At 37.0% G+C, this 25,933-nt stretch overlaps 1 protein-coding gene across 1 annotated transcript; it reads right to left on the minus strand.

The window, feature by feature from the left end:
* Positions 1–997: 997 nt before the first annotated feature.
* LIPN (lipase family member N) lies at positions 998–25,576 on the minus strand. The gene is made up of 10 exons (XM_055274295.1): positions 25,490–25,576; positions 24,084–24,199; positions 23,364–23,481; positions 21,069–21,267; positions 19,312–19,421; positions 16,815–16,951; positions 14,459–14,605; positions 10,910–10,981; positions 10,293–10,364; positions 998–2,615 (listed from the first exon to the last, which is right to left on the minus strand). The coding sequence occupies exons 2-10, from the start codon at positions 24,189–24,191 to the stop codon at positions 2,382–2,384; spliced, it is 1,197 nt and encodes a 398-aa protein (XP_055130270.1). The 5' UTR covers positions 24,192–24,199; positions 25,490–25,576; the 3' UTR covers positions 998–2,381.
* Between the last annotated feature and the right edge of the window lie 357 nt (positions 25,577–25,933).

Genomic DNA, 25,933 nt, shown 5'->3' on the forward strand with positions numbered 1-25,933 from the left:
GGGCATGTGATGGGCACCTGTAATCCCAGCTACTCGGAAGGCTGAGGCAGGAGAATTGCTTGAACCTAGGAGGTGGAGGTTGCAGTGAGCTGAGATCGCACCATTGCACTCCAGCCTGGGCAACAAGAGTGAAACCCCATCTCAAAAAAAAAAGTGACTTAGAAGAGGGAGCAGTAATTCTAGGGCATATAGTTCAGGGAAAACGTTTCAGAAATGGTGGTATTGCAGCCAGACCTTGGAAAACGTGGGTAACCTTACTATGAGAGGAGAATGCAGAGGTGATCAAAGTTGAACAAAGCCCTGATGTTGAAACACGTGCCTTGTTCTTTGGTTAATGAGTCTCAAAAAGGCTGTCACTTGGGCAAGACTTCGCCTCTCTGAAACTCATTGATTATACCGTTTGAAAGAAATTCACCAAAGTTCAGAGTCAGAATTTACATTTGACATAAATTTGTATTGAATGACATTCATGTTGTTATTTACCTTATTCTATTAAAAATAGCAATGGGATATTGAGGCCTGGGAAACTAGAGGAATCTGGTAAGTCTGTTTCAATGTTGTGAGCCAAATTTCTTTCTTTGTATAAGTAAGAAAAATAAGGAGAAACATTGTCAACATATCCAAAAATTTGTATTACAAGTCTGTGACCAAGTTCCCCATCAGTAAAGTGTTGCTAGACTCCATTCCTGCTTGGAAGTCATCTTGGTATTCCAGACAAAATAATGAAATGTATTATAATTAATCTGACTGCACCTAGCTCTAGTATTAGAACATTTCTCTGGACCCTAGAGCCCTCCAAGGCATGATTCTTCTCCTAAAAGTAAGCTTTTTAAGGATTCTAGAACCATCAATTAGCCTACATAAAAATGTATAATAAAATATGTATTCTTTTATGTTTATCTTCCTTTAGTGAATATTAAGTTTGTGAGATTTAGACAAGTTGTAACATTATATCATTACTATATTAAAAATTAAAAACTATAAATCACTCATCATGTTACTATCCTGACACAACTGATTTTATTTTTTATATTGCTTCAGTTTTCATGATATACAAATATTTTATAAAGTCATATAATTGTTTTAATATTTGTATGTATTTGCAATCACATAGTTCTACCAGTTTCATTTTCTTCTCTTCACATAACATTATATCATGGGTATTTTTCCATATTATCACATGGTTTTCATAGTGACCATTATTCCCCCTCAATATGTATACATTAAATTGATGAATGTTAGTTTTGAGAGAAGAATGGCTCCAGGGGCCAGCCACTTGTGGATTTGCAGCAGAGCAGGGCAGTATTATGGAGCTGGCTCTGGATTTTGCAAGGATCATCTCTCTTAGCTCAGAAGGATATCGGCCTGCATCAAAACACTTGATCAGATTTACAGACTTGCTCAGAATCTTTTGTTGGCGTCTTCTAATCCATTTTCTATGCAGCAGCCAAAGTGATCATTACAAAAATACGGCAATCAGGTTTCCGTTAGGTAAAATATTTTGGTGGCTTCTCATTGTTTTTAAGATGGAGGAAGAAAATACTTAATGTTTAGAGACTATCTAGCCTAGTAGTTTCTGCTTCCATCTTTAGCTTAATCTTTTATTGTCAGTTTCCTATCTGTCAGTTTTTCATGGAATATTCAAACCCCTCAAAGAACAAAAAGCCTGTAAAAGGGGCATTACATGCTAAACAAAGAAGCCTGCCTATAATTATAAAATGATATTGATGCTGTACAATTTATTTCTGTTTTAATAAGGAAGATTGTATACATGTATCCTCTTGTGGGTTCAAGATTCCATTTACCCAGATAGCCAGGGATAAGATGATAAGAAGAGAGGGCTTCTCTGGAAGAATCTTTGGGGACTTTTTTGAATTTCTGATGTTGAAAATACCTAAAAAAGTAAAAATGTCTAGTACATCTTCAGAATAGCTAAGAAACTTTTATAAAGAAGTTACAGGCCCTCCTCCTAATCCCACACTCTGGACATTGCCATAGCAATCCATATAAATAAAATGACAACAGAGGTTTCCATATAGAACCTTAAAGGCATTTCACTGTTCCTTTGAACCTTCAGACATTTCTATACTTCATGGTATGCCCTAAAAATTACAATTTAATTAGACTTAAATACCAGATAGAGTAGCAACTTATTTATCTTTTTGCCTAATCTACCTCATTGTTTATAAGAACCTGTAGATGGTCCCATGCAAAGATTTCTCTAAACGTAAATAACACTAACACAATTAACTTGGAAAACAGACTCCATTGTGCATCTCCGCCACGGTGCTGGGGGACAACCTCATTGTTGGTTACTATTTTTTCTAAAGTCCCTTATGGGCTTGGAAGCAACTTTTAACTGAAAAGTAAATGCATTGCATTTAGGAATATGCCTTCATTAAAGCTATGATTTCACTGTACAGCCGTTGAGGGGCATCGAGGCCCCAGACAAAATCAAAGTGGTTCCAATCTGGCAATAGCTTAAAGTAATGAAGACTCTTGATTTGAGGGAGTATCCTGGCCACATCCTGGGGTGTTACGAGGACATCATGTCCACCAGCCCAAATAGCAGTAGGCACTTTCATGGCAGTCAGGTCATATATAGGGGGATGACTCTGTGGGAGAGAAAGCAAGGGCATTCGTGAGAGGAAGCTCCGCAAAGCAATAACTACAAAGGCTGCTAAATGAATATGGACGATGGCCATAGTTCTGTTAGGTACCAGCAACATATGAAGAAAACATACAATGGTCTCCACCTTCAAGAAATTTGCAAAAGAGGGAGCAAGGCAAATATTTCTATACAAAGTAAGCTATGTTAAATGCCATAAACACTCCCAAAATAAAATGGAAATAAAGACAAAAAATTATTTCCACCTGAGGCTTGCATAGAAAGAGGGGTCCTGTGAAATGACTCTTGAGGGAATGTTGCATTTTGACAGCAGAGATGAGGGTGGGTGGGAGGCAGGAAGAGTTTGTAGGCTATGATCAGGAATGGCAAGCTTCCCAATGTACCTGTAGAACAGAATATATAAAGGAATATGATAGGATATAAACTTGGAGGCAGATAATCAAGGTCTGAATGTCAGGCTAGGAAATTTGGACATAGTGCAGAAGTTTTGGAGAAAAGGGTCATTTCTCAGAGGTCTGTCTTCGGACTACCATATGGGCAACAGTTAATGGAATCACCTAAAGAAAGAATAGGTTGAAGGCAAGTCCTGAAAAAATCTAGATGAGCCATACAAATGGTCCAAATTAAAGCTATGGGGATGGCTGGCTTCTCCAAGGAAGAAAGAGAGTTTTGAAGAATCCTTGGGGAATGCTAATGATTTCAGAGTGGTGGGAGGAGGAGTAGCCAGTGCCTGGGACAAAGGGAACAATCACAAACAGAAGGAAAATCAGAAATCATTGTGTTATGGAAGTCCAAGTCAGGGGACTGAGTTGCAAGGAGACTGTGGGAACGAACATAACACATTTCAAAAGGTGAAGATAGGCCATTGAATTTGGCAATTAAAAGCCATGGGTGACTTTAAATAGGGTAGCTATAATAAAATGATGAAGACCTAAACTACATGGTACAAAGTTCAGGAGTGAGTAGAAGAAGCCCTCTTCAATATTAAAAATATTTTGATAAGAACAGAGTGATGTAATGATAACTTGATAGAATTGATGATCTTGCTTGTTTTTCATAAGGGACAGGAGAATGCAGCCAGGAAGGAAGGGGAACTGAGAAGAGATGGGATCAAGGGCACAGGACAGGAATAACTTGGAAAATAAGAGGACCGTCATTTTCTGATAGAGAAAGGAAGGACAGAATCAAGAAGATAGAGACATTTTGAGGTAGATAAAAGTTAAGAGATTTCATTAATACAACACACAGATATTGGGAGCCCAGTAATTGTCACGTACTCTTCCAGGTGAGAAAACACTGGTGAACAAAACTATGAGAAATCCCTACCCCTCAAGAAGCTTACATGGGTTAATTCTCTTATACTCAATAAAATATAGATATAGCAGAGATAATGCTGTGAACTTGAGGAGAGGGCAAACTGTTGAGACTAGTTTTTTGGAGAGAATGTAATAAAAATTGGCATCAAATGAGATTAATTCACAAAATAGGACTGGCTTGGAGCAGAGTAGGACCAGCTAACTGAGGACAAATTCTAAGGACATTAAGACTCTCACATACTTTAGTACTAGAGCATAATGATCTTGAGTGTGTGTGTTTATTTTGTTTCATTTTCTTGTAAATGTAAACAATTTATGAATATTACATGTTTATTAAAAATAATGGAAGACAGTTTGTTATAATTTCTGTTCTTTTACATTTGCTGAGGAGAGCTTTACTTCCAACTATGTGGTCAATTTTGGAATAGGTGTGGTGTGGTGCCGAAAAAAATGTATACTCTTGATTTGGGGTGGAGAGTTCTGTAGATGTCTATTAGGTCCGCTTTGTGCAGAGCTGAGTTCAATTCCTGGATATCCTTGTTAACTTTCTGTCTCGTTGATCTATCTAATGTTGACAGTGGGGTGTTAAAATCTCCCATTATTATTCTGTGGGAGTTTAAGTCCCTTTGTAGGTCACTCAGGACTTGCTTTATGAATCTGGGTGCTCCTGTGTTGGGTGCATATATATTTAGGATAGTTAGCTCTTCTTGTTGAATTGATCCCTTTACCATTATGTAATGGCCTTCTTTGTCTCCTTTGATCTTTGTTGGTTTAAAGTCTATTTTATCAGAGACTAGGATTGCAACCCCTGCCTTTTTTTGTTTTCCATTTGCTTGATAGATCTTCCTCCATCCCTTTATTTTGAGTCTATGTGTGTCTCTGCACATGAGATGGGTTTCCTGAATACAGCACACTGATGGATCTTCACTCCTTATCCAATTTGCCAGTCTGTGTCTTTTAATTGGAGCATTTAGCCCATTTACATTTAAAGTTAATATTGTTATGTGTGAATTTGATCCTGTCATTATGATGTTAGTTGGTTATTTTGCTCGTTAGTTGATGCAGTTTCTTCCTAGCCTTGATGGTCTTTACAATTTGGCATGTTTTTGCAGTGGCTGGTACCAGTTGTTCCTTTCCATGTTTAGTGCTTCCTTCAGGAGCTCTTTTAGGGCAGGCCTGGTGGTGACAAAATCACTCAGCATTTGCTTGTCTGTAAAGGATTTTATTTCTCCTTCACTTATGAAGCTTAGTTTGGCTGGATATGAAATTCTGGGTTGAAAATTCTTTTCTTTAAGAATGTTGAATGTTGGCCCCCACTCTCTTCTGGCTTGTAGAGTTTCTGACGAGAGATCAGCTGTTAGTCTGATGGGCTTCCCTTTATGGGTAACCCGACCTTTCTCTCTGGCCGCCCTTAACATTTTTTCCTTCATTTCAACTTTGGTGAATCTGACAATTATGTGTCTTGGAGTTGCTGTTCTCGAGGAGTATCTTTGTGGCATTCTCTGTATTTCCTGAATCTGAATGTTGCCCTGCCTTGCTAGATTGGGGAAGTTCTCCTGGATAATATCTTGCAGAGTGTTTTCCAACTTGGTTCCATTCTCCCCATCACTTTCAGGTACACCAATCAGATGTAGGTTTGGTCTTTTCACATAGTCCCAAATTTCTTGAAGGCTTTGTTTGTTTCTTTTTATTCTTTTTTCTCTAAACTTCCCTTCTCGCTTCATGTCTCTCAGACCACAGTGCAATCAAACTAGAACTCAGGATTAAGAAACTCACTCAAAACCACTCAACTACATGGAAACTGAACAACCTGCTCCTGAATGACTACTGGGTACATAATGAAATGAAGGCAGAAATAAAGATGTTCTTTGAAACCAATGAGAACAAAGACACAACGTACCAGAATCTCTAGGACACATTCAAAGCAGTGTGTAGAGGGAAGTTTATAGCACTAAATGCCCACAAGAGAAAGCAGGAAAGATCCAAAATTGACACCCTAACATCACAATTAAAAGAACTAGAAAAGCAAGAGCAAACACATTCAAAAGCTAGCAGAAGGCAAGAAATAACTAAAATCAGAGCAGAACTGAAGGAAATAGAAACACAAAAAACCCTTCAAAAAATTAATGAATCCAGGAGCTGGTTTTTTGAAAAGATCAACAAAATTGATAGACCACTAGCAAGACTAATAAAGAAGAAAGAGAGAAGAATCAAATAGATGCAATAAAAAATGAAAAAGGGGATATCACCACCGATCTCACAGAAATACAATCTACCATCAGAGAATAATACAAACACCTCTATGCAAATAAACTAGAAAATCTAGAAGAAATGGATAAATTCCTCGACAAATACACCCTCCCAAGACTAAACCAGGAAGATGTTGAATCTCTGAATAGACCAATAACAGGCTCTGAAATTGTGGCAATAGTCAATAGCTTACCAACCAAAAAGAATCCGGGACCTGATGGATTCACAGCCGAATTCTACCAGAAGTACAGGGAGGAACTGGTACCATTCCTTCTGAAAGTATTCCAATTGATAGAAAAAGAGGGAATCCTCCCTAACACATTTTATGAGGCCAGCATTGTCCTGATACCAAAGCCTGGCAGAGACATAACCAAAAAAGAGAATTTCAGACCAATATCCTTGATGAACATTGATGCAAAAATACCCAATAAAATACTGGCAAACCGAATCCAGCAGCACATCAAAAAGCTTATCCACCATGATCAAGTGGGCTTCATCCCTGGGATGCAAGGCTGATTCAACATATGCAAATCAATAAATGTAATCCAGCATATAAGCAGAACCAAAGACAAAAACCACAGGATTATCTCAATAGATGCAGAAAAGGCCTTTGACAAAATTCAACAACCCTTCATGCTAAAAACTCTCAATAAATTAGGTATTGATGGGACGTATCTCAAAATAGTAAGAGCTATCTATGACAAACCCACAGCCAATATCATACTGAATGGGCCAAAACTGGAAGCATTCCCTTTGAAAACTGGCACAAGACAGGGATGCCCTCTCTCACCACTCCTATTCAACATAGTGCTGGAAGTTCTGGCCAGGGCAATCAGGCAGGAGAAGGAAATAAAAGGTATTCAATTAGGAAAAGAGGAAGTCAAATTGTCCCTGTTTGCAGATGACATGATTGTATATCTAGAAAACCCCATTACCTCAGCCCCAAATCTCCTTAAGCTGATTAGCAACTTCAGCAAAGTCTCAGGATACAAAATCAATGTACAAAAATCACAAGCATTCTTGTACACCAATAACAGACAAACAGAGAGCCAAATCATGAGTGAACTCCCATTCACAATTGCTTCAAAGAGAATAAAATACCTAGGAATCCAACTTACAAGGGATGTGAAGGACCTCTTTAAGGAGAACTACAAACCACTGCTCAATGAAATAAAAGAGGATACAAACAAATGGAAGAACATTCCATGATCATGTGTTGGAAGAATCAATATCGTGAAAATGGGCACACTGCCCAAGGTAATTTATAGATTCAATGCCATCCCCATCAAGCTACCAATGACTTTCTTCACAGAATTGGAAGAAACTACTTCAAAATTCATGTGGAACCAAAAAAGAGCCCACATCGCCAAGTCAATCCTAAGCCAAAAGAACAAAGCTGGAGGTATCACGCTACCTGACTTCAAACTATACTACAAGGCTACAGTAACCAAAACAGCATGGTACTGGTACCACAACAGAGACATAGATCAATGGAACAGAACAGAGCCCTCAGAAATAATGCCACATATCTACAACTATCTGATCTTTGACAAACCTGACAAAAACAAGCAATGGGGAAAGGATTCCCTAGTTAATAAATGGTGCTGGGAAAACTGGCTAGCCATATGTAGAAAGCTGAAACTGGATCCCTTCCTTACACCTTATACAAAAACTAATTCAAGATGGATTAAAGACTTACATGTTAGACCTAAAACCATAAAAACCCTAGAAGAAAACCTAGGCAATACCATTCAGGACATAGGCATGGGCAAGGACTTCACATCTAAAACACCAAAAGCAATGGCAACAAAAGCCAAAATTGACAAATGGGATCTAATTAAACTAAAGAGCTTCTGCACAGCAAAAGAAACTACCATCAGAGTGAACAGGCAACCTACAGAATGGGAGAAAATTTTTGCAACCTACTCATCTGACAAAGGGCTAATATCCAGAATCTACAATGAACTCAAACAAATTTACAAGAAAAAAACAACCCCATCAAAAAGTGGGTGAAAGACATGAACAGACACTTCTCAAAAGAAGACATTTATGCAGCCAAAAAACACATGAAAAAATGTTCATCATCACTGGCCATCAGAGAAATGCAAATCAAAACCACAGTGAGATACCATCTCACACCAGTTAGAATGGCCATCATTAAAAAGTCAGGAAACAACAGGTGCTGGAGAGGATGTGGAGAAATAGGAACACTTTTACACTGTTGGTGGGACTGTACACTAGTTCAACCATTGTGGAAGTCAGTGTGGTGATTCCTCAGGGATCTCGAACTAGAAATACCATTTGACCCAGCCATCCCATTACTGGGTATATGCCCAAAGGACTATAAATCATGCTGCTATAAAGACACATGCACACATATGTTTATTGCGGCACTATTCACAATAGCAAAGACTTGGAACCAACCCAAATGTCCAACAATGATAGACTGGATTAAGAAAATGTGGCACATACACACCATGGAATACTATGCAGCCATAAAAAATGATGAGTTCATGTCCTTTGTAGGGACATGGATGAAACTGGAAATCATCATTCTCAGTAAACTATCGCAAGGACAAAAAACCAAACACCGCATGTTCTCACTCATAGGTGGGAATTGAACAATGAGAAGTCATGGACACAGGACGGGGAACATCACACTCCGGGGACTGTTGTGGGGTGGGGGGAGGGGGAAGGGACAGCATTAGGAGATATACCTAATGCTAAGTGACGAGTTAGTGGGTGCAGGAAACCAACATGGCACATGGGTACATACGTAACAAACCTGCACATTGTGCACATGTACCCTAACACCTAAAGTATAATAATAAAATAAAAAGATGATGAAATCGAATCAAAACAGTTAAGTAACTTGCCCAAGATTAATCAGCTAACAAGAAAAAATAATAATAATAATGGAAGAAACCAGACTTATGTAAAGTCTAAAATGAGAGTCCCTTACTGTTTCATGTCCATCCACTTCTTTTCTTCTTTCTTCTCCTCTCTGAAGGTAACCACTTTAACATTTATTGTTTTTTTTTCTAGACCTTTTCTAAGCATTTGCAAATACATGCATTTGTGTCCATAAATAGTCTCAGGAGCAGGAAAAAGACTTTTCGGGGTGATAGAAACGTCCTGTATTTAGATTGTGGTGTGGTTACACAAATATATTTGTCAAAACTTGTTAAATGGGACACACAAAATTAGTAATGTTATTGTATGTAAATCACATCTTAAACTGATTTTTAAAAATAAATAAAATATACATGGTCTATCTCTTGTAGTGGTTTTAAGGATTAGTAGAATTATTCCTCTAACAGGCCAATTCGTTATTGAGAAATTGATTACTCTGATTGTTTTGATCCTCAGAAACAGCTTATTAATAATCAATCTATAGTTGCACCAGTAAATAGCTTAAAATATGATAGCCTGGGAAAATACTTAAAACAATTTAATTTAATTTGCTTAGTTCATACTTATAAGCCAAGCCCCTGGCTATGAGAACACAAAAGTGGTGACAGGATTAATTAAAAGTACAGTGCTAAACAAGGCTACAGATTTTTATGTCATGAAGCTATATGGAGAAAGATGCCTTACGACCCAAGTCTTCAATGTTGGGTAATACTTATTCAACTTTCATGTGGAATTCTAATTTTTCTGTTGGTATTAAAAAGTGTATATTCATTTATGCTGCAAAGATTTTTATGAAACAATTTCTATTATGTAGCCATTAAAAATACATTTAAAAATCCCTCAGTTATATTAATTATCTCTTACTATAGCTTAAGTAAAATAGAAAGATTAAAAGTTGTATAAAAGCAATATAATACTGAGAAAATTGGAATAAACACACCAAAATTTTAGTACATCTAGTTATCTCTGGATGGAAGGATTACACATGATCTAAGTTCCTTTGTATATGCTTCTTTAATTTATAAATTTCCTGAAATAAATTTAAATTCAAATTAAACTTTAAAAAAAAAAGTTCTATCAGTATAAATGCCACCAAATGACAGGTAGGAGTCTTTCCACCCTCGAATAATTTTTTATTATAATTTATCAAAATCAGCATGCTGGGGTTACTGTAAGTAGCTCACCTGATTGTAATGTTTCATATTATCAGCTTCATTTCCCCAGTCATAAGCTCTGAATTCATCAGATTGGTAAAGCTGAAACAAATGTTTTTTAGAAAAAGAATAGTTAAAGAATCATGAGAGCTAACAGCAAAATGTTAGAAAAAATACTGTGTGCTAGGAAGAAAATAGGGCTCCTAGATCACCAGAAGGATGTAAATACCCATTTTACAATAATGGCGAATGGGGCTCAACAGAAAGACGAGCAATACCCCCCTTGATTTAAAGGAAAAGTTCATGGAAAACCAAGCCTCATTAGAAAGAAGTTAAATCCCAGATACTTCTCTCTGGAGAAGTCTCAGTTCTCCTGAAGCTTCCCTAGTTTACCTCTTGCTTCAGTTCAGGGCCTATTTTTAAAACTCTGATTTAAGATGGTGTTCATTTATGTCATCGACTTGGTCTGTACCATAACATCCTTTCTCTTAAAGTCCAGGGAAATCAAGGCATACAGAAGGCAGCAAGGACAAACTGGAAGCAAGCTCTTAAGATTCTTAGGGTAGACCTGTTAACAGGGTCAATTCTGTCTTTTTAAATATATTGAAAATAAGGATTGGAATGGTTTTCCATGACTAAGACTCTACCTGTTTTATATGCAGAATGTTCTGTATTGATGAACCAGTGGGAGCATGTGACATATACACATCCATTCGACTCTAAAGGAGATAAAACTCATATTACAGCAATTGCCCAACAAAATTTTGCCTTTCAGAATCAGAGAAAAATGATGCACAGAATTAGCAAACAAGACTGGAGCTTTGAAAATAACAAGGTAGAATTATCTAGATAAATATACCATTTATGTCAATACTTGAATGTGAGTGAACCACAAGCTGACTAATGAATGGGCTGCTTGACAGCACACCTGCACCAGCTCTGAATCTGTAGGAAAATTTGCTTATTTTGAAGTAGGAGAAACAGTAATGGTCATCATGGAGCAAAGCCAACTAGGAAAGGTTCTATGTGAAGTGTGGGGGTGATGCGTGCATGCGCACCCAGGTACACTGTCACAGATTAAATCAGAAAACCAGGAGTTCAGGCCCTGTTTTGTTAATGATCAGCTTTGTGAACTTGGCCACCATATTTAACATCTTTGAGTTTCTGTTTTATCGTCTATTAAATGAACATACTAAAAGTCATAGTACCAATTTCCTAGGCTTTTTTGGGGATAAAATAAAATATTGCAAAAGTAAAGCTAAAAGCCAATTTTTTCCAAAGGTTATTTCAGTATTTGCAAACATTATAGAGATGAAAATTATAGAGATAAAATAGTAATCATAATTCTATGTCTTAGAAAATAATCTGAGAGAAACTATTAAAAATCTTTACTTTTGAACAAGTCAACTTTGAACAATGGTTCCTTATGGGTTTCAGTCTAACACAATTTAGCTTCTTAGAGAATAGGTGTACAGAACAATTATCTTGGGACTGGCTTCACTGTAACAGCCTCATTGGCTGCTATTTGGAATACAGTAGAGACAACTATTCAACCACACCAGTCTGCGGATGTGAACTCTTCCTCCTCCTTCTTCTTGAATTCTCAATAACAGAAAATGAAGAGATGATAAAACAGGACTGCTGCTTCTTCATAAAGAGGGGATCCCATCTCCCTTCCACCGTGTCCTGTTATTTTACAGGTTTTATTTCAAAACAAAAGTCACCCACAAAGAAAGGAACATGTGAAATAAGATGCAGGTTTATATGTGCTTCTCTCCTTTTTTAGGATTTTATTTTGAATCCAATATATTCAAATGCAATAAATTCAAATTGACTGTAGTAAGTTATGGCTGATTGAGAACATGTAAGAAACTGCTACCCATTATAAAACATCCATTCTCCTAAATTTCACCAGGGAATAGAAGAATGAAGCTGCCTATTCACTTCCCCAGTCTTCACATTCAAGGTTTGTTGAGTACTTAATCTTCTACGTATAGCAGACATCTACCTTCATGGTTCCACTTAAACTTTAGGCTTTTTTTTTATTTCAATGAAGAATGTCATTGGTATTTTGATAGGGATTGCATTGAATCTGTAGATTGTTTTGGATCGTGTGGACATTTTAACAATATTGATTCTTGCAATCCATGAACATGGAATACCTTTCCATTTTTTAATGTCATTTTCAATTTCTTTCATCAGCATTTTATAGTTTTCATTGTAGAAACCTTTCACTTCTTTGGTATGGTTTATTCCTAGGTGTTTTATTTTATTTGTAGCTATTATAAATGGGATTATTTCTTGTTTTTTTTCTTTCTTTTTTTAAGATTATTTGCTCTTGGCATATTGAAATGCTGCTGAATTTTGTATGTTGATTTTGTATCCTGCAAATTTAATGAATTTGTTTATCAGTTCTAGCAGGTTTTTGGTTAGAGTCTTTAGGTTTTTCTAAATATAAGATTCTGTGCAAAAAGAACAAAGCTGGAGGCATCACATGACCTGACTTCAAATTATGCTACAAACCTGTAATAACCAAAACAGCATGATACTGGCATAAAAACAGACACATAGACCAATGGAACAGAATAAAGAACCCAGAAATAAATCCACACATTTATAGTCAACTAATTTTCAACAAAGGCGTCAAGAACATACATTGAGCAAAGGACAATTTCCACAAGAAATGATGCTGGGAAAACTAGATATCCATATGCAGAAGAATGAAATTAGATCTCTATCTTTTGCTAGATACAAAAACAAAATAAAAATGGATTAAAGACAAATTTAAGACCTACAACTATGAAACTACTAAAAAACAAACATTGCAGAAGCACTCCAGGACATTGGTCTGGGCCACTTTGAGGTAAGCCCTCAAATGCACAGGCAACCAAAGCAAAGATGAACAAATTAGATTACATCAATCTAAAAATCTTCTGCAAAGCAAAGGAAACCATCAACAAAGTGAAGTAACCACCTGTTGAATGAGAGAAAATATTTGTAAACTACCCATCTGACAAGGGATTAGTAACCAGAATATATAAAGAGGTCATATAACTCAATTGCAAAACAAAATCTGATTTAAAAATGGACAAAAGATCTGAGTAGACATTTCTCAAAAGAAGACATACAAATAGCCAAGAGGTACATTAAAAACAGTGTTCAACATTACTAATCATTAGAGAAATGCAAACCAAAACTACAATGAAATACTATCTCACTCCAGTTAAAATAGCTTTTATCAAAAAGATAGGCAATAATGGATGCTGACAAGAATGTGGAGAAAAGAGAACCCTTGCACAGACTGTTGGTAGGAATGTAAATTAGTACAGGCACTATGGGGAAGCGTATGAGGGATCCTCAAAACGCTAAAAGAACTACCATATGATCCAGCAGTTCCAGTGCTAGGTCTATACTAAAAAAGAAAAAAGGAAATCAATCCATGGAAGAGACATCTGCACCCCCATGTTTAGTACAGCACTATTCACAATAACCAAGATATGAAATCAACCTAAGTGTCCATCAACAGATGAGTGGATAAATAAAATGTGGTACATATAGACAGTGGAATACTATTCAGCCATGAGAAGAATGAAATCATGTCATTTGCAATAATGTGGATGAAACTGGAGAACATTACATTAAGTGAAATAAGCCAGGCACAAAAAGACAAATACTGCATGTTCTCACTCATATAGGGGAGTTCAAAAAAAAAACTGACCTTATAGAGATAGTGAGAAGAACGATGGTTACCAGAGGCTGGGAAAGGTAGCAGGGGCGGGGGAAGGATAAAGAGGCATTGGTTAATGGGTAACAAAATACCGTTAGAAGGAATACAGTCTAGCATGCACAATAGGATGACTATAGTTAACAATAATTCATTGTATATTTCAAAATACCTAGAAGAGTCAAATTAGAATGTCTCTAACAAAAAGAAATGATAAATGCTTGAGGTGATGGATATCCCAATTACCCTGATTTGGTCACTACACATTGTGTTCTTATATCAAAATATATGTATCTCATAAATATGTACAACTATTGTATACCCATAAACATTTTTAAAAGCAAAAAAAAATCTGTCTTTAAGGGTTTGGAATACCATATGAATTTATACAGTAAATAGATATATCAAAATGAGTCAAAGGAAAGCTGGAATTTCTTAAGGTATCAAATGGCCCTATAATTATCATACATACCTGATTCATATTTTTCTTGTTGGATCCAGCCCATAAGGACATAAATTCGCTACATATCAACCAGAGCATCTTATTGTTGCAGATTTTGGTAGAAGCTATCTTCGTTTTCTTATCTTCTAAAAAGAAACCTTTGGTACCAAAAACAGCCTATGAAAGTAAATAATAATTACCTTTGAATGAGATAAAATATTTGCAGACTATCCATATTACAAGGGATTAGTAACCAGAATATATAAGGAGCTCAACTCAATAGCAACAATAAGGACAACAAGCCCAAATAGCAATAGCAAAAACCCAAAATTCAAGAATAATCTTCAGACTTCTTGACATTTCCTTCATTCTAGGAAAGAGCCATACTTGGGGATCTATTTGTACTTACTGATTCAGTCAAGGAGACCAAATTATTCCGGAAAAGTGACTTAGGAATGTATCTCCAGATGAGGAAGATTATCAAATATTATTTACAAGGAGATTGCAATAAAGGCCCTCAATCCCAAATTCACTTCTCCGTAGTGAAGCTTCCCTGTATTCTGCCCAGTCAGTGCTTGCCAATATTTTTTTCTCATTAATTGGTACGAAATGTAAAACAGTTTTTCTTAAGGTCAAACAATACCTTGAATATAAGTGAAAATCAGGGTTTTCCATGCTACCCATGTGCACACTGCATTCGAGTACTGTCCCAGATTAGCCAGCTCTCAGGCAGAAAAGTAGAGAATGGTGAGCCAAAGAGAAGGAACCATTGAACAGAAAAGATATGATAATGTCACAAAGGCAGCACGATTGAAACTTCCAGCACTTGGGAAAGTAAACTTGGATGGGGATTCCTGGTGAGGTCTTGGAGCTTCTGGGGGAAAGTGATGGAAGAAAAGAGCAGGATATGGGACTTAAAAGTAGCAGGAATATTGACAGTGGGAAATATTGACAGTGGGTTATCCTGAGATAACCCAGGAACATTATTTGCCTTATAGCTGACCTATGTAGGAAGAGCAACACATACAACGCATATATGTATTTACAGGTAGATGTATCTCTCACTGAATTTTTTTTTTTTTTTTTTTTTTTTGAGACGGAGTCTCGCTCTGTCACCCAGGCTGGAGTGCAGTGGCGCAATCTCGGCTCACTGCAAGCTCCGCCTCCCGGGTTCACGCCATTCTCCTGCCTCAGCCTCTCCGAGTAGCTGGGACTACAGGCACCCGCCACCACGCCCGGCTAATTTTTTGTATTTTTAGTAGAGACGGGGTTTCACCGTGGTCTCGATCTCCTGACCTCGTGATCCGCCCGCTTCGGCCTCCCAAAGTGCTGGGATTACAAGAGTGAGCCACCGCGCCCGGCCCACTGAATTTAATTTAACAAATTAGTTTTCTCACGCTGCCCAAATATAGAAAACATTAAAACCTAACTGATGTCAATACATTTTGAAATAAACTAGAAAAGCTCTTTAATAAGGAAGTTACATCATTTGTGCTCTCAGTAAACAATACAATAAAACTATTATCAGACCAATCACTCGGCCCTATGGAAATTCTTCCTTGTGTTAGCTCACAAATAATTTTTTCCATTCCTACCATTCCACCCCAAACCAATGTCTCATTTTCTTATATATGAATTATTTTGATATTCTAACTGGTCTCCTTGACTTCAATTTCGGCCCAAATCCATTTTATCCGTCATCCCAAATTCAAAGGCCAATCTTGAATTTGATTAAATGCTATGTTCATTGTGGCAATGACCTTTGTAGAGAAACAAAAGCAAAGAGAAAAAAACAAACAACCCTTTAATAGATAAAATTCCAAATCCACAATTGGCAACCAAATGACTTTTTCAACTCTTGAAAAATATCCAATAAATATTTGAATTAATACTTGAGCTGTAATACATTTAGCCTTTGGAATCTTAGCTTTAGTAATTAGGGCAAGTTTCCATATTGGAAGGAATATATTAATCAGGTTTTTCTAATGTCAAAATTGGACACATCAGTGATTATAGGTAACTTGAAGTGTCTTTCATTTGGGCAATGTGAATTCATTGACCTACCTGACTAAATAGAACAAAAAAAACTTGGGAAAACAAGAAAAATCTTTGTTGTCATATAGCACTCAGCTCAGCTAGAAATTCTGACATATACTCAGCTCTGCTGATGACCTTGTATAGTAAATTGTATTACAGAACCTGCAGATACTATGGCACAGACATGCGCACACGCGGGGACACACATACACAAGCACATACCCACAGAGTCTAAGTTCTATAGATTTTATCTAAATTTCCTACTTTTACTTTACAGTAGATTTGAAAATAATAAGGATTTATGATCCAAAATGAGATCCTCGGGTACATTTTGTTGAAAGGAGCCTACCTTGATTATGGAATTTGGAAGTAGAAAAAACCTGGTAAAAATGCCCGTGGGATATTTGAATGAGATCGTAGGACCCAAGGCAAAATTCATTTTGATTCTTTGTGCCAGTTCAGGCATGGTGGAAAAGGCTACAAACCCTGAGAGAACAGGAGACAAGACAATCTTGTAAAAATAAATACTTATGCAATGTTTCTAACAAAAGTGGGGCTCTGCTTAGTCATTTTTCCTTCTATCGTGATCATATTGGGGATGAATTGGAAGTCTTCTGCGTTATTATATAAAGATAATCTGCCTGCAGTCTTCTCTGCTCTCAAGTCTCCAATTTTATTTTATTCTATTTATGGACAATTTGACTTGATTGGGGGAAATGGAGTAGCTGGCAGGGGAAAGGTGATGGTTAAGCTGCCGGAGTAGCTACTGCTGTGTGAACTGAAGGCGACCTCACTTCCCAAGCATGGGGTAAATGCTGTCAACATTCTCATTTTATCCCTAACTCTGAGATGCCAGAATGAATCACAGAGCTTCCAGAAGCAACTAATCAGTCACAGGAGGTGAAGTGATTTCTTTCTGCAGCATCACCCAGTTATTCTAACAGGTTTTCTTTCTCACTATGGAATGAAATTTCACTGCTCCCAGTGCCTTGCTGGGTATTTTTCAACCCTCTAGACTCTTCCCTGTTTTCCAAAAAGAAAGGGGCTTTCCCTAGTGTCCATGATGGCCCAGCAAGGACCAGGCATCTCCATTTGCTTTGCTCTTTCAGCAGTAGCATTGCACCCCTTTGTATATCTGTGAGGATGGAGATCAGCACAACACTGGGTAGGCTAGGGAGAATATCCATATAATTTGGTTTCCAGAGGTCCCTTCCTGGGCCTCCACTGGCAGGTGTGTGTACTGAAAAACTTGTTGAAACATTGAAACTGTCTTGGCCAGAAAAAGAACTGAAATAATTGACTGAACAATTGATTAAAAGACTCTGAATCAGGAATAGTACTTCCCCAGAGGGTGTTTGGAAATGTGTGGAGGTGAGATTTTTGAGGGTCACGCTGACTGCAGAGGCCTGTTTAATGGGCTGGGACCTCAATGTCCTACAAAGAGTGGGGTGCTCCTTACATAACAGAAATTGCTCTGTCCAAAATGCAAACAACAATCACTAAAAATATTTATGCCCTAAATGTAACACAGAGCACAGATAATCAAATTCTCCATGGGTTTTTTTTTTTTTTTTTTTTGCAGATCAAGTATAAGAGCATATCTAAGTCCTACCCACTTTCCAAAACCAGCTAAAGTCAGTCCTTCTTTACACCATTTCTCCAGAATCCTTACACTACACACCCCATTGGTGAAATCAGATACATCTGGTATGAATCTGTGTTCTGAACTTGTGTTTCTTCTTCTACGAGATGGGGATAATAACATTAGGGTTGTTTTGAAGATCAGAGGGAGATACTGTGGGGAAGGTCCTGAACACAAGACCCTACACATAACAAATGCTCAATAAGTGTTAGATACTACAATTATTTGCCTATTGGTGGCATTTTTGATCTCTTGTGAGTTCTTTGATACTTTTTTAGTATACGCTGTCTGATGCTAACTGCCTGCTCTGAGCTCGGAAAGTGCCTCTCAATCTAAAGTACTAATTAATATATGTTTGTTACTGATGATAGTGGTGATAATGAAAATATTTCCCTAAACTGAAATATTGCATTTTCACGTGATTTATTCTCTTAAAATTGGAAACTTTAGTGGAAGTTCAATGACAAATTCAAAGCTTTTATTAGTATGGGTTCCTTTCAACTTTTACTTGGAACTAGATTATTGATTTCTTTCCAAAATATCTGGAAAGTAAATTGTAAAATAAATTAAGTAAAGTAAGTAAATCGAGAAGTAAATTGCAAGCTTAAAAAACTTCAGAAATTTCTACATAGTGCTTACATTTACTTGCTATTTCATAAATACTAAATCATACACTGAATAGATAAGCTCAATTGATTTATTATAGTAAGCTTTTGTGTTCCAACCCACAAACAAATATACCAATGTCTTTTCAATTTGCTTAAATATAAGTATAAGCCCTTCCCTTTTATTTTTTAAAAATCCCATTTGGGTTGTGAGAAAGAGATGATTGATGCACATTTATTATGTTTCAGCCATATTCCATGACATTAAATTTTACTTTTTCAGCTCAGAGGGAATCTAGAAACTTACTCTGCGGGATTATTTCTTTGAATTTGGAACACATGTTACTCCTGGGAAATTGCATCACCATAGTCAATATGCTGCTGTGACCAGAGACCCAGGAAAGGTTTGCCCTACATGTAGTCTGTGCACTGCAGGCTCACAGCTACTTAGAGTACTAGGGTTATTCCCAGCAGAGGACAGGGAATTGAGGGCACTATAAGTAAAAATTGTTTTATTCCAACATAAAGGTGAACGCCTGTAAGACTCTGAGAAAACTGACCCTCAAAAACACACCTAACAGTGACCCTCATAAACATACCTATTGTAGTGCCAAGTGAATGTCCAATGAAATACAATTTCTCCTGACCAGTTTTATTTACAATGAAGTCTATTACTCCTGGGAGATCATACTTGGCCATTTCATCAAAACTGCAAAATAAAACACGGGCTTTTATAAATACTTGCAAGTTTAAGTTTAAAACTCAGAGCACTTGCTCACTTCTTTTTTACACACAGATTCTATGCTGTTTACTTAGATTCAATGTGTATTTCATTATTTATCCAATTATATGTAGGCTATTGTAGCTTTTTGTTTTTCTGCATATGTACATTTTACTTCCTTATAAGAGGAACACTTTCAAAACTTGTGTATGATGTTTGAAGTTCAACCTTACGATTTCTCCTCTTCCTTCCCTTCTCTTGCTTTTCTTTGCCCTCCCTTTCCCCATCTGGCTTGTGTGCTTCTACTTCTGACTCCCACATGAGGCTTCACAATTCTTAGGGCCATTTAATACCCATCTTTGGAAACAGGGGTTTTGTAAATCATGATTCTACCATTTATGACCTTTGCAACTCTTGAAAAGTTACTGAAATGCTCTGAGCCTATGTTTTCTCACGTTATCTCATAAACAGGATAGTGCCTGGTTTACAGGGCTGCTAACGGGGTTTAATAGTATGAAAGAAACGACTCTGGCTGCCAGTAGGCACTCAGTAAGATGTTGTTAGTAGTAGTATTCCTGTCCACGTGGATATATAGATATGTATTTAATATATACCAATATTCCATAGTACCAGTATTTTGTTCTTCAGACAGGAGGAACAGAAGGGCCTATATAACATTTAGTCAAATTAGGAATTCCATAAGCTAGAAGCCTGTTAATTAAAAGGGCATGTGAGGAAATCTATAGATTGGAACTTCCAAGAATAGGAGAATTGTTGTGACACCTCCTAAAGACTAGTGATTCAATATTTCCTGATGCTTGCCCCTGCCCAGGAACTCTGACCATAACATTCTATTCTATTCCTCCACTATTCTCAAACTTTCAGTGGGTACTGAATATTTTATTAATGTAATAGGAATACAGACTCTGTTCTAGCAGCAGGTTTACAAACCAACAGGGAGCTTAGGCCTGAAGAAAGAAAGTCTATTGCAGGCATCAGCCTGTCCTCTGGTAACAGCAGAAAACTCTTCCATTAAAAGAAACAATTAAGATATCAAAAAGATTCTTCTTCATTGCCCGTTAGCCACGTTTTAAAAATCTAATATTGGAGTTTTCCTGAAAATGGTACTATGTGCGATCTCAATCACAGTTTCTCTAAATCAGTAAGGTCCTGCTCCAAATCATCTTTACACAGTTGATTGGCCATCCAGGAGAAATGACTTGTAAAATTATCACTAAAATGAACATAAGCTTTGGGAGGTTCGAGAGTTTGTCTGTTCCCTGTTTGAATGTTCGGGGCCTAGAACAGCGCATACAGTAGCCACTCAGTAAACACTGGCTGAATGAAAGTGCACATTGGTCATGATAATTTCCTGAGCTGTCTCTTTGGACATACTTTTAATGCATAGAATTGACGGAATTGGATGTAAAAATGATCCTGTTGTAATGCCATACTTTGCCTGTGGGAGAATCAGTGAGAAATCAGAGCTTGCTGTTTCCCTCCTTTGAGTTCTTAACAGAAACTACAAGGAGCTATATGACTTCAAGCGTCAAAGATTATCATGAATAGCGTCCACGTTATTTTATTTTAAACTGCCTCCAATTTCCCCCTTGAGTTTTCTAAGCTAATATTTACCTAAAGGCCCAGAATTTCTCATCTGTCTCTGAGAGTGTTTTGTGTCTTCTTGACCAAGTGTTTCCCCGACTGTTTCCCATCCATACATCATAACCTGCATCTGCTAGAAGGAATCCAAGGCTTCCATTGGCATAATTCTCAAGCCAGTAGGCATTGTCTGCAAACAGGGCATGCTGCATATACACAACTGGCCGGGGACCTGGGAGGAGAAAGGACAAGATGAGAGAGGGAGAAAGAGAAAGAGAGAGAGAAAGAGCGAGAGTAATTTATGGTAAATAGAGCATGTCAGAAACATCACAGTAACACACACACATACACACATGGTAAAACAAAAACTGTTTTCACTTTTCCCTTGTCAATAGTATAGAGCATTATAATCAGGTAACTTCAGTTTCTTGAGCACATATTTTGTATCTGGTGCTATGTTGACCTATTTATACGTATTAGCTTACTAAATTCTTGCAACAACTCTATAAACTAGCTGCTATTTTGAGAACCCTCATTTTGTAGATGTGGAAACCAAACTTTACGTAGTTAAGTAACTTTCCCAGAAGGCCACCCAGATAAGAAGGCCAGAGCAGGGACTCAAACCCAGTTCTTTTTATGTCAAAGCCTGTACTGGTAACTACTCTGCTCTATGTATTCATACATACAAATTTCCTGGGTGTGGTTTACAAAGACTTGAAATTTATCATGCTTACTCAAGTCCTATAGCTCTTTCAGGGAGGAAGAGGAGGTGAATGTAAACGGACACTGATTAGTTCCTCACCAAATTTCTATTCAAATCCCCATCCTCTGCCCAGTGGAGAGCATTTAAAAACTACAATAGTATACTCAGCTCAGTGTCCCTCTGCCAACTTCCAGATTCCTGAGGGAGAGACAGCATTCAGGGAGATGCAAAGAACCAGGGCGGAAGGTCAAGTAAGGCACTATAATGACTAAGAGCACAGGCTCTGGAGTCAGCATGCCTGGGCTTAAATTCTCGTCTGTCAGCTTGCTATTTGTGTGACTTTAGGCCTCTTAACATAACCGGTTGTGCCTTAATTTCATCATTTGTGAAATGGTGACTATTAGTGGTACCCATCTCATATTGTTGATGAGAGGTTTAACTGATTTAAAGTATTTAGAACATTACATCTAATGAATGATCTTTAATTCTAAATCTTTCCAAAATTCTCTCTCCTTAAGCAAAACCTTTCCCATAAAAGTTTTCTCCTTTTATATTTCACAGCTCCTTCACAACTGTGCCTAGGATTGCCAGATTTAGCAAAAAATAAAAACAAAAGTAAGCAAAAAGATCCAGGATGCTCTATGAAATTTTATAAATAGTGATAATAGTGAATAAATAATGACTAACTTTTTAGTATATCTTAAAATGAGACTTATAAAAAATTATTTATCTGACCTTCAAATTTAACTGGGTGTTTCATATTTTAACTAGTAAAACTACTCATATCTCACTCTCATTTTTCATTCTGAAACTGGAGATAGAAGAGGGAGAGAATGTCAAACATGACCTCAGCTGCTCCTTAATATGTGTGGTGGGAGAAAAGATGCAAAATGAACATGGTAAGCAGCTGCCAATAAATTATTTGCTATTGAACCATTGCAGATATTTTGGTTATTCTTATCATTTCTACTTCAGAGGCTTTGCAGTTAAATTTTCCCTTTTAAGGAGTATCATTCCCCTGCTATGGCATGGCTGGCTCCTCATTCTAGAATTCAAGCCTTATTCACACCATACTCTTTCATTCTATGAACAGTCTGTCCCTTAGATCAAAGTGTATGTGGATGTTAAGGTTTTCAGTCCTGCAAAACTTTTCAGAAATGCCATTGTCATTTAATTAGATTGTTTTTTATCCTGCAGAGGGAGGCCCCTTGATTTTAGTGGGGGCAGGAGAGGCTCTTCTTGGGTGCCCCAGAGTCAATTTCATACAACCCAGCAAATCTCCTTCTGACAATGAGGAGATCCATTTTCCTGGGACAAAGCAATTTTCCACGTGATAAATCAGTAATGAGGTGACAAAATGTAGGCTCCGCCTTTCTGTTTACACCCTAACAAGTACCTCTGGTTGCAGTTAGCAAGATCAGTCTTGCTGTTTGTATTTTTCGGTTCTTGTCTGTCTTCAGAGAATTATCAGGCAAAGAGTAAGCCTCCCTGTTAACTATTTAAAGACTAATCCAATAATTCAAGCCAATTTTGATAAACTCTGTTGAGGCATATCTAGCATTAAATTCCTCCTGAGAAGCAGGAGGTCAATGCAGTCCCCTTTTCAGGAGAGACATATCTTGTACCTGTGCTCCTAGCATGTCTTCGCCCATAAGGAATTCTGTTGACAAGGAGTATGTACCCATCTTCAGTGGTGACTTCATACTCTTCACTGGGATAGCCATTGTAGATGATGATTTCACTCTGCCCAGTAAAAATACAGTCGTTAGTGGGACTTCTCCAAAGGATATAAAAAGGAATTAAACCATCTGTTTGGTGCTTATTAGGGTGAATTATCTGAAATTTGTAGCACCAGGTAACTGTAAAATTAATAAATAAAGTCTTAATACAAAATAAGTGGAATGTTCAGAAATACCTACTATTGGCTAATGTTTTGGGGGGTTAGGGGAAAATTTAGTGTTGACTCATTCTTTCTGACAAAGCTATATTATCAAGTCAATTGTCTTTTGAGACCCCTCTTGGTTTAAAAGTAATAGAACTACAGATCAATAGAAGGCAATCATGTATATCAACAAATAGCTTGATATTCTTAAAACACAAATTCAAAAGAGGAGGTTCTATCTATAGATAGATAGATGGCACAATAGCACAATTTTGTTTTTCATTACTGAACAGTATTCGTTTTTCAGCCAAAGATCTAACTAGCTTGACTCTTGCAGAGGTTAAAAACCATCTACATTTTATCTGTTTTGTCAGAGATTTTCTGTTATAACAGGACCTTTCGTAACTTCATAATCCATTAGTCCTGCTTTATTTGATGTTCTTCACAGTTTTCCACGACTTACAGTATTCATCCACACCTCAGGATTCACTTCATTTTCAAAATCAAGGAATCCACCAGCATTTAAAGTTCCATAGATCAAGCAAGTTGTTGTTAAAAGCAGCCACATCATAGAAACGCCTGGCATAAAACATTTAATATTCATAGATTAACTTTATCTATCAATGTTGATTAATGAAATAAAATGATTAGTGAAATTATTAATGATTAATGAAAACTTGAATAACACAAAGCAGATAATGTATAAAAAGGAATAAATACAGTGAACTAACTTGGAGCACTATTAATCTATTTTTTCATGTAGAAGTTGTCTTAATTATAATCCAGTTCCTACAATGAAATAAATTTAATCAAGTATGGAGGAATTTTGGTCTTCTTTTAATCAAGGTTGAATTGCTTTAAGTCTTTATTTGCCTATAATTTGCCAAAATATCTAAAGATTCAGAGGACAGGTTTTCATACCATGGCCGAGTGAAAAGTGGAGGAATCCCCTAGTTAAGCCCAATATCCCACAAAGTAAACAAGAAAAATGGATAAATAAAACTTTAACCAAATGAAAAAGCTTATGATTAGTTTCTAGTGATGTGGCTATTTCTCATGTGGCACCCAAAGACAAATTTTGCATATTTCAATGTGTAGTCTCACTTCCTTGCCATGGTTTAAAAGTATGTCTGTTCAAAGGTAGACCAACACTATAACACTAAACAGCATGCTCATCATATAAGTGCTGCAGTCAAATAGTCTAAATTTGAAGTCCAGCCTCACCACAAATGAAGATGTCTAATCTCAGGCAAGTGTTTTAGTAGCTTTGTCTCTTGGTTTCCTTGTTAGTAAAATTAGGACAATAATGTAACCTATCTCATAGGGTTATAGTGAGGATTAAGTCATATATAACATTTAGTGCAGTGTAAGTTTTTAATAAATGCTTTCATTATTTTTCTTATAAAAGTGAGCAAGAGATAAGTATTAGAGATAATTCACTATAACAAAGTAATATTTAACTTCTAGAAATGCAGAGTTTACTTCTGAAGCTAAATAGCTTTGCATACATTAGCTATCTGGTTGAAGATCATCTTATATCTGCAAATGTTATGAAACTTTTCAAATTGTATGAAACTAATAATAAGCTACTGAGTGCCCTTATGGCAGGCATTACTCTAAACAGTTCACATATGTTATTTAAGCTCCCAAAATCTCCATAATTTTGGTACTTTATTATCTTCATTTTATCAATGAAAAAAAAAACAAAGGCTTAGAGAGATTTAAGACCTGCTCAAGGTCACAGAGCCAAGAGGTGATAGATCTAGGATGGACACTCAGGCAGCCTCACTGCAGAGCTCTTGCACCTGACTGCCGGTGTAACCGGAACCTTCCAACCTGCCTCCTGGTTATGATAGATCTTCATCTTACCTAGTTAGATGAGCTTCACCTGCTCCCAAGGACTCCTTATTGATGAGGAACTTCTGAATTTTTACTTTTGACATCAGGCTGAAGAGTAAGAGATGATTACAGTGACAGTTAGAAGCTAGAGAGATGAGAAACAGGAAGCTTGTGAAAAGGAGGAGGCTTTAGACTGAGACACACACCCAAGGCGTGTCCCTGACACACCAATGCCATGATGCACTTGTAGGTTGGGAAATAGTGGTCTGCATGATGCCAAATAACCAGTTTGATGGAATCCTTCATGTTTCCACTGAGTGTCTGTCATTGTTGGGAAGACTTAGCAACATTTTCAAACCAGTGTGTCAAACAGGGAAGTAGAACATATTCAAGATCTTAATGGACAATCAGAGACAATAGTATCTCCCTTCCCCATTTGATCCTTCAAGAGGATCAAACGGAGTAACATATATT

The sequence above is a fragment of the Symphalangus syndactylus genome, chromosome 4, assembly GCF_028878055.3.
Source record: "Symphalangus syndactylus isolate Jambi chromosome 4, NHGRI_mSymSyn1-v2.1_pri, whole genome shotgun sequence".
Classification (NCBI taxonomy): domain Eukaryota; kingdom Metazoa; phylum Chordata; class Mammalia; order Primates; family Hylobatidae; genus Symphalangus; species Symphalangus syndactylus.

Coding starts and splice junctions, on each gene's coding strand:
- LIPN (XM_055274295.1), bottom strand. CDS start 24,191: ATGATGTGGCTGCTTTTAACAACAACTTGCTTGATCTATGGAACTTTA. Junction 23,482..24,083: donor CTGAGGTGTGGATGAATACT/GTAAGTCGTGGA, acceptor TTTACTGGGCAG/AGTGAAATCATCATCTACAA. Junction 14,606..16,814: donor TTCCAAATTCCATAATCAAG/GTAGGCTCCTTT, acceptor TTACTTTCATAG/GCTGTTTTTGGTACCAAAGG.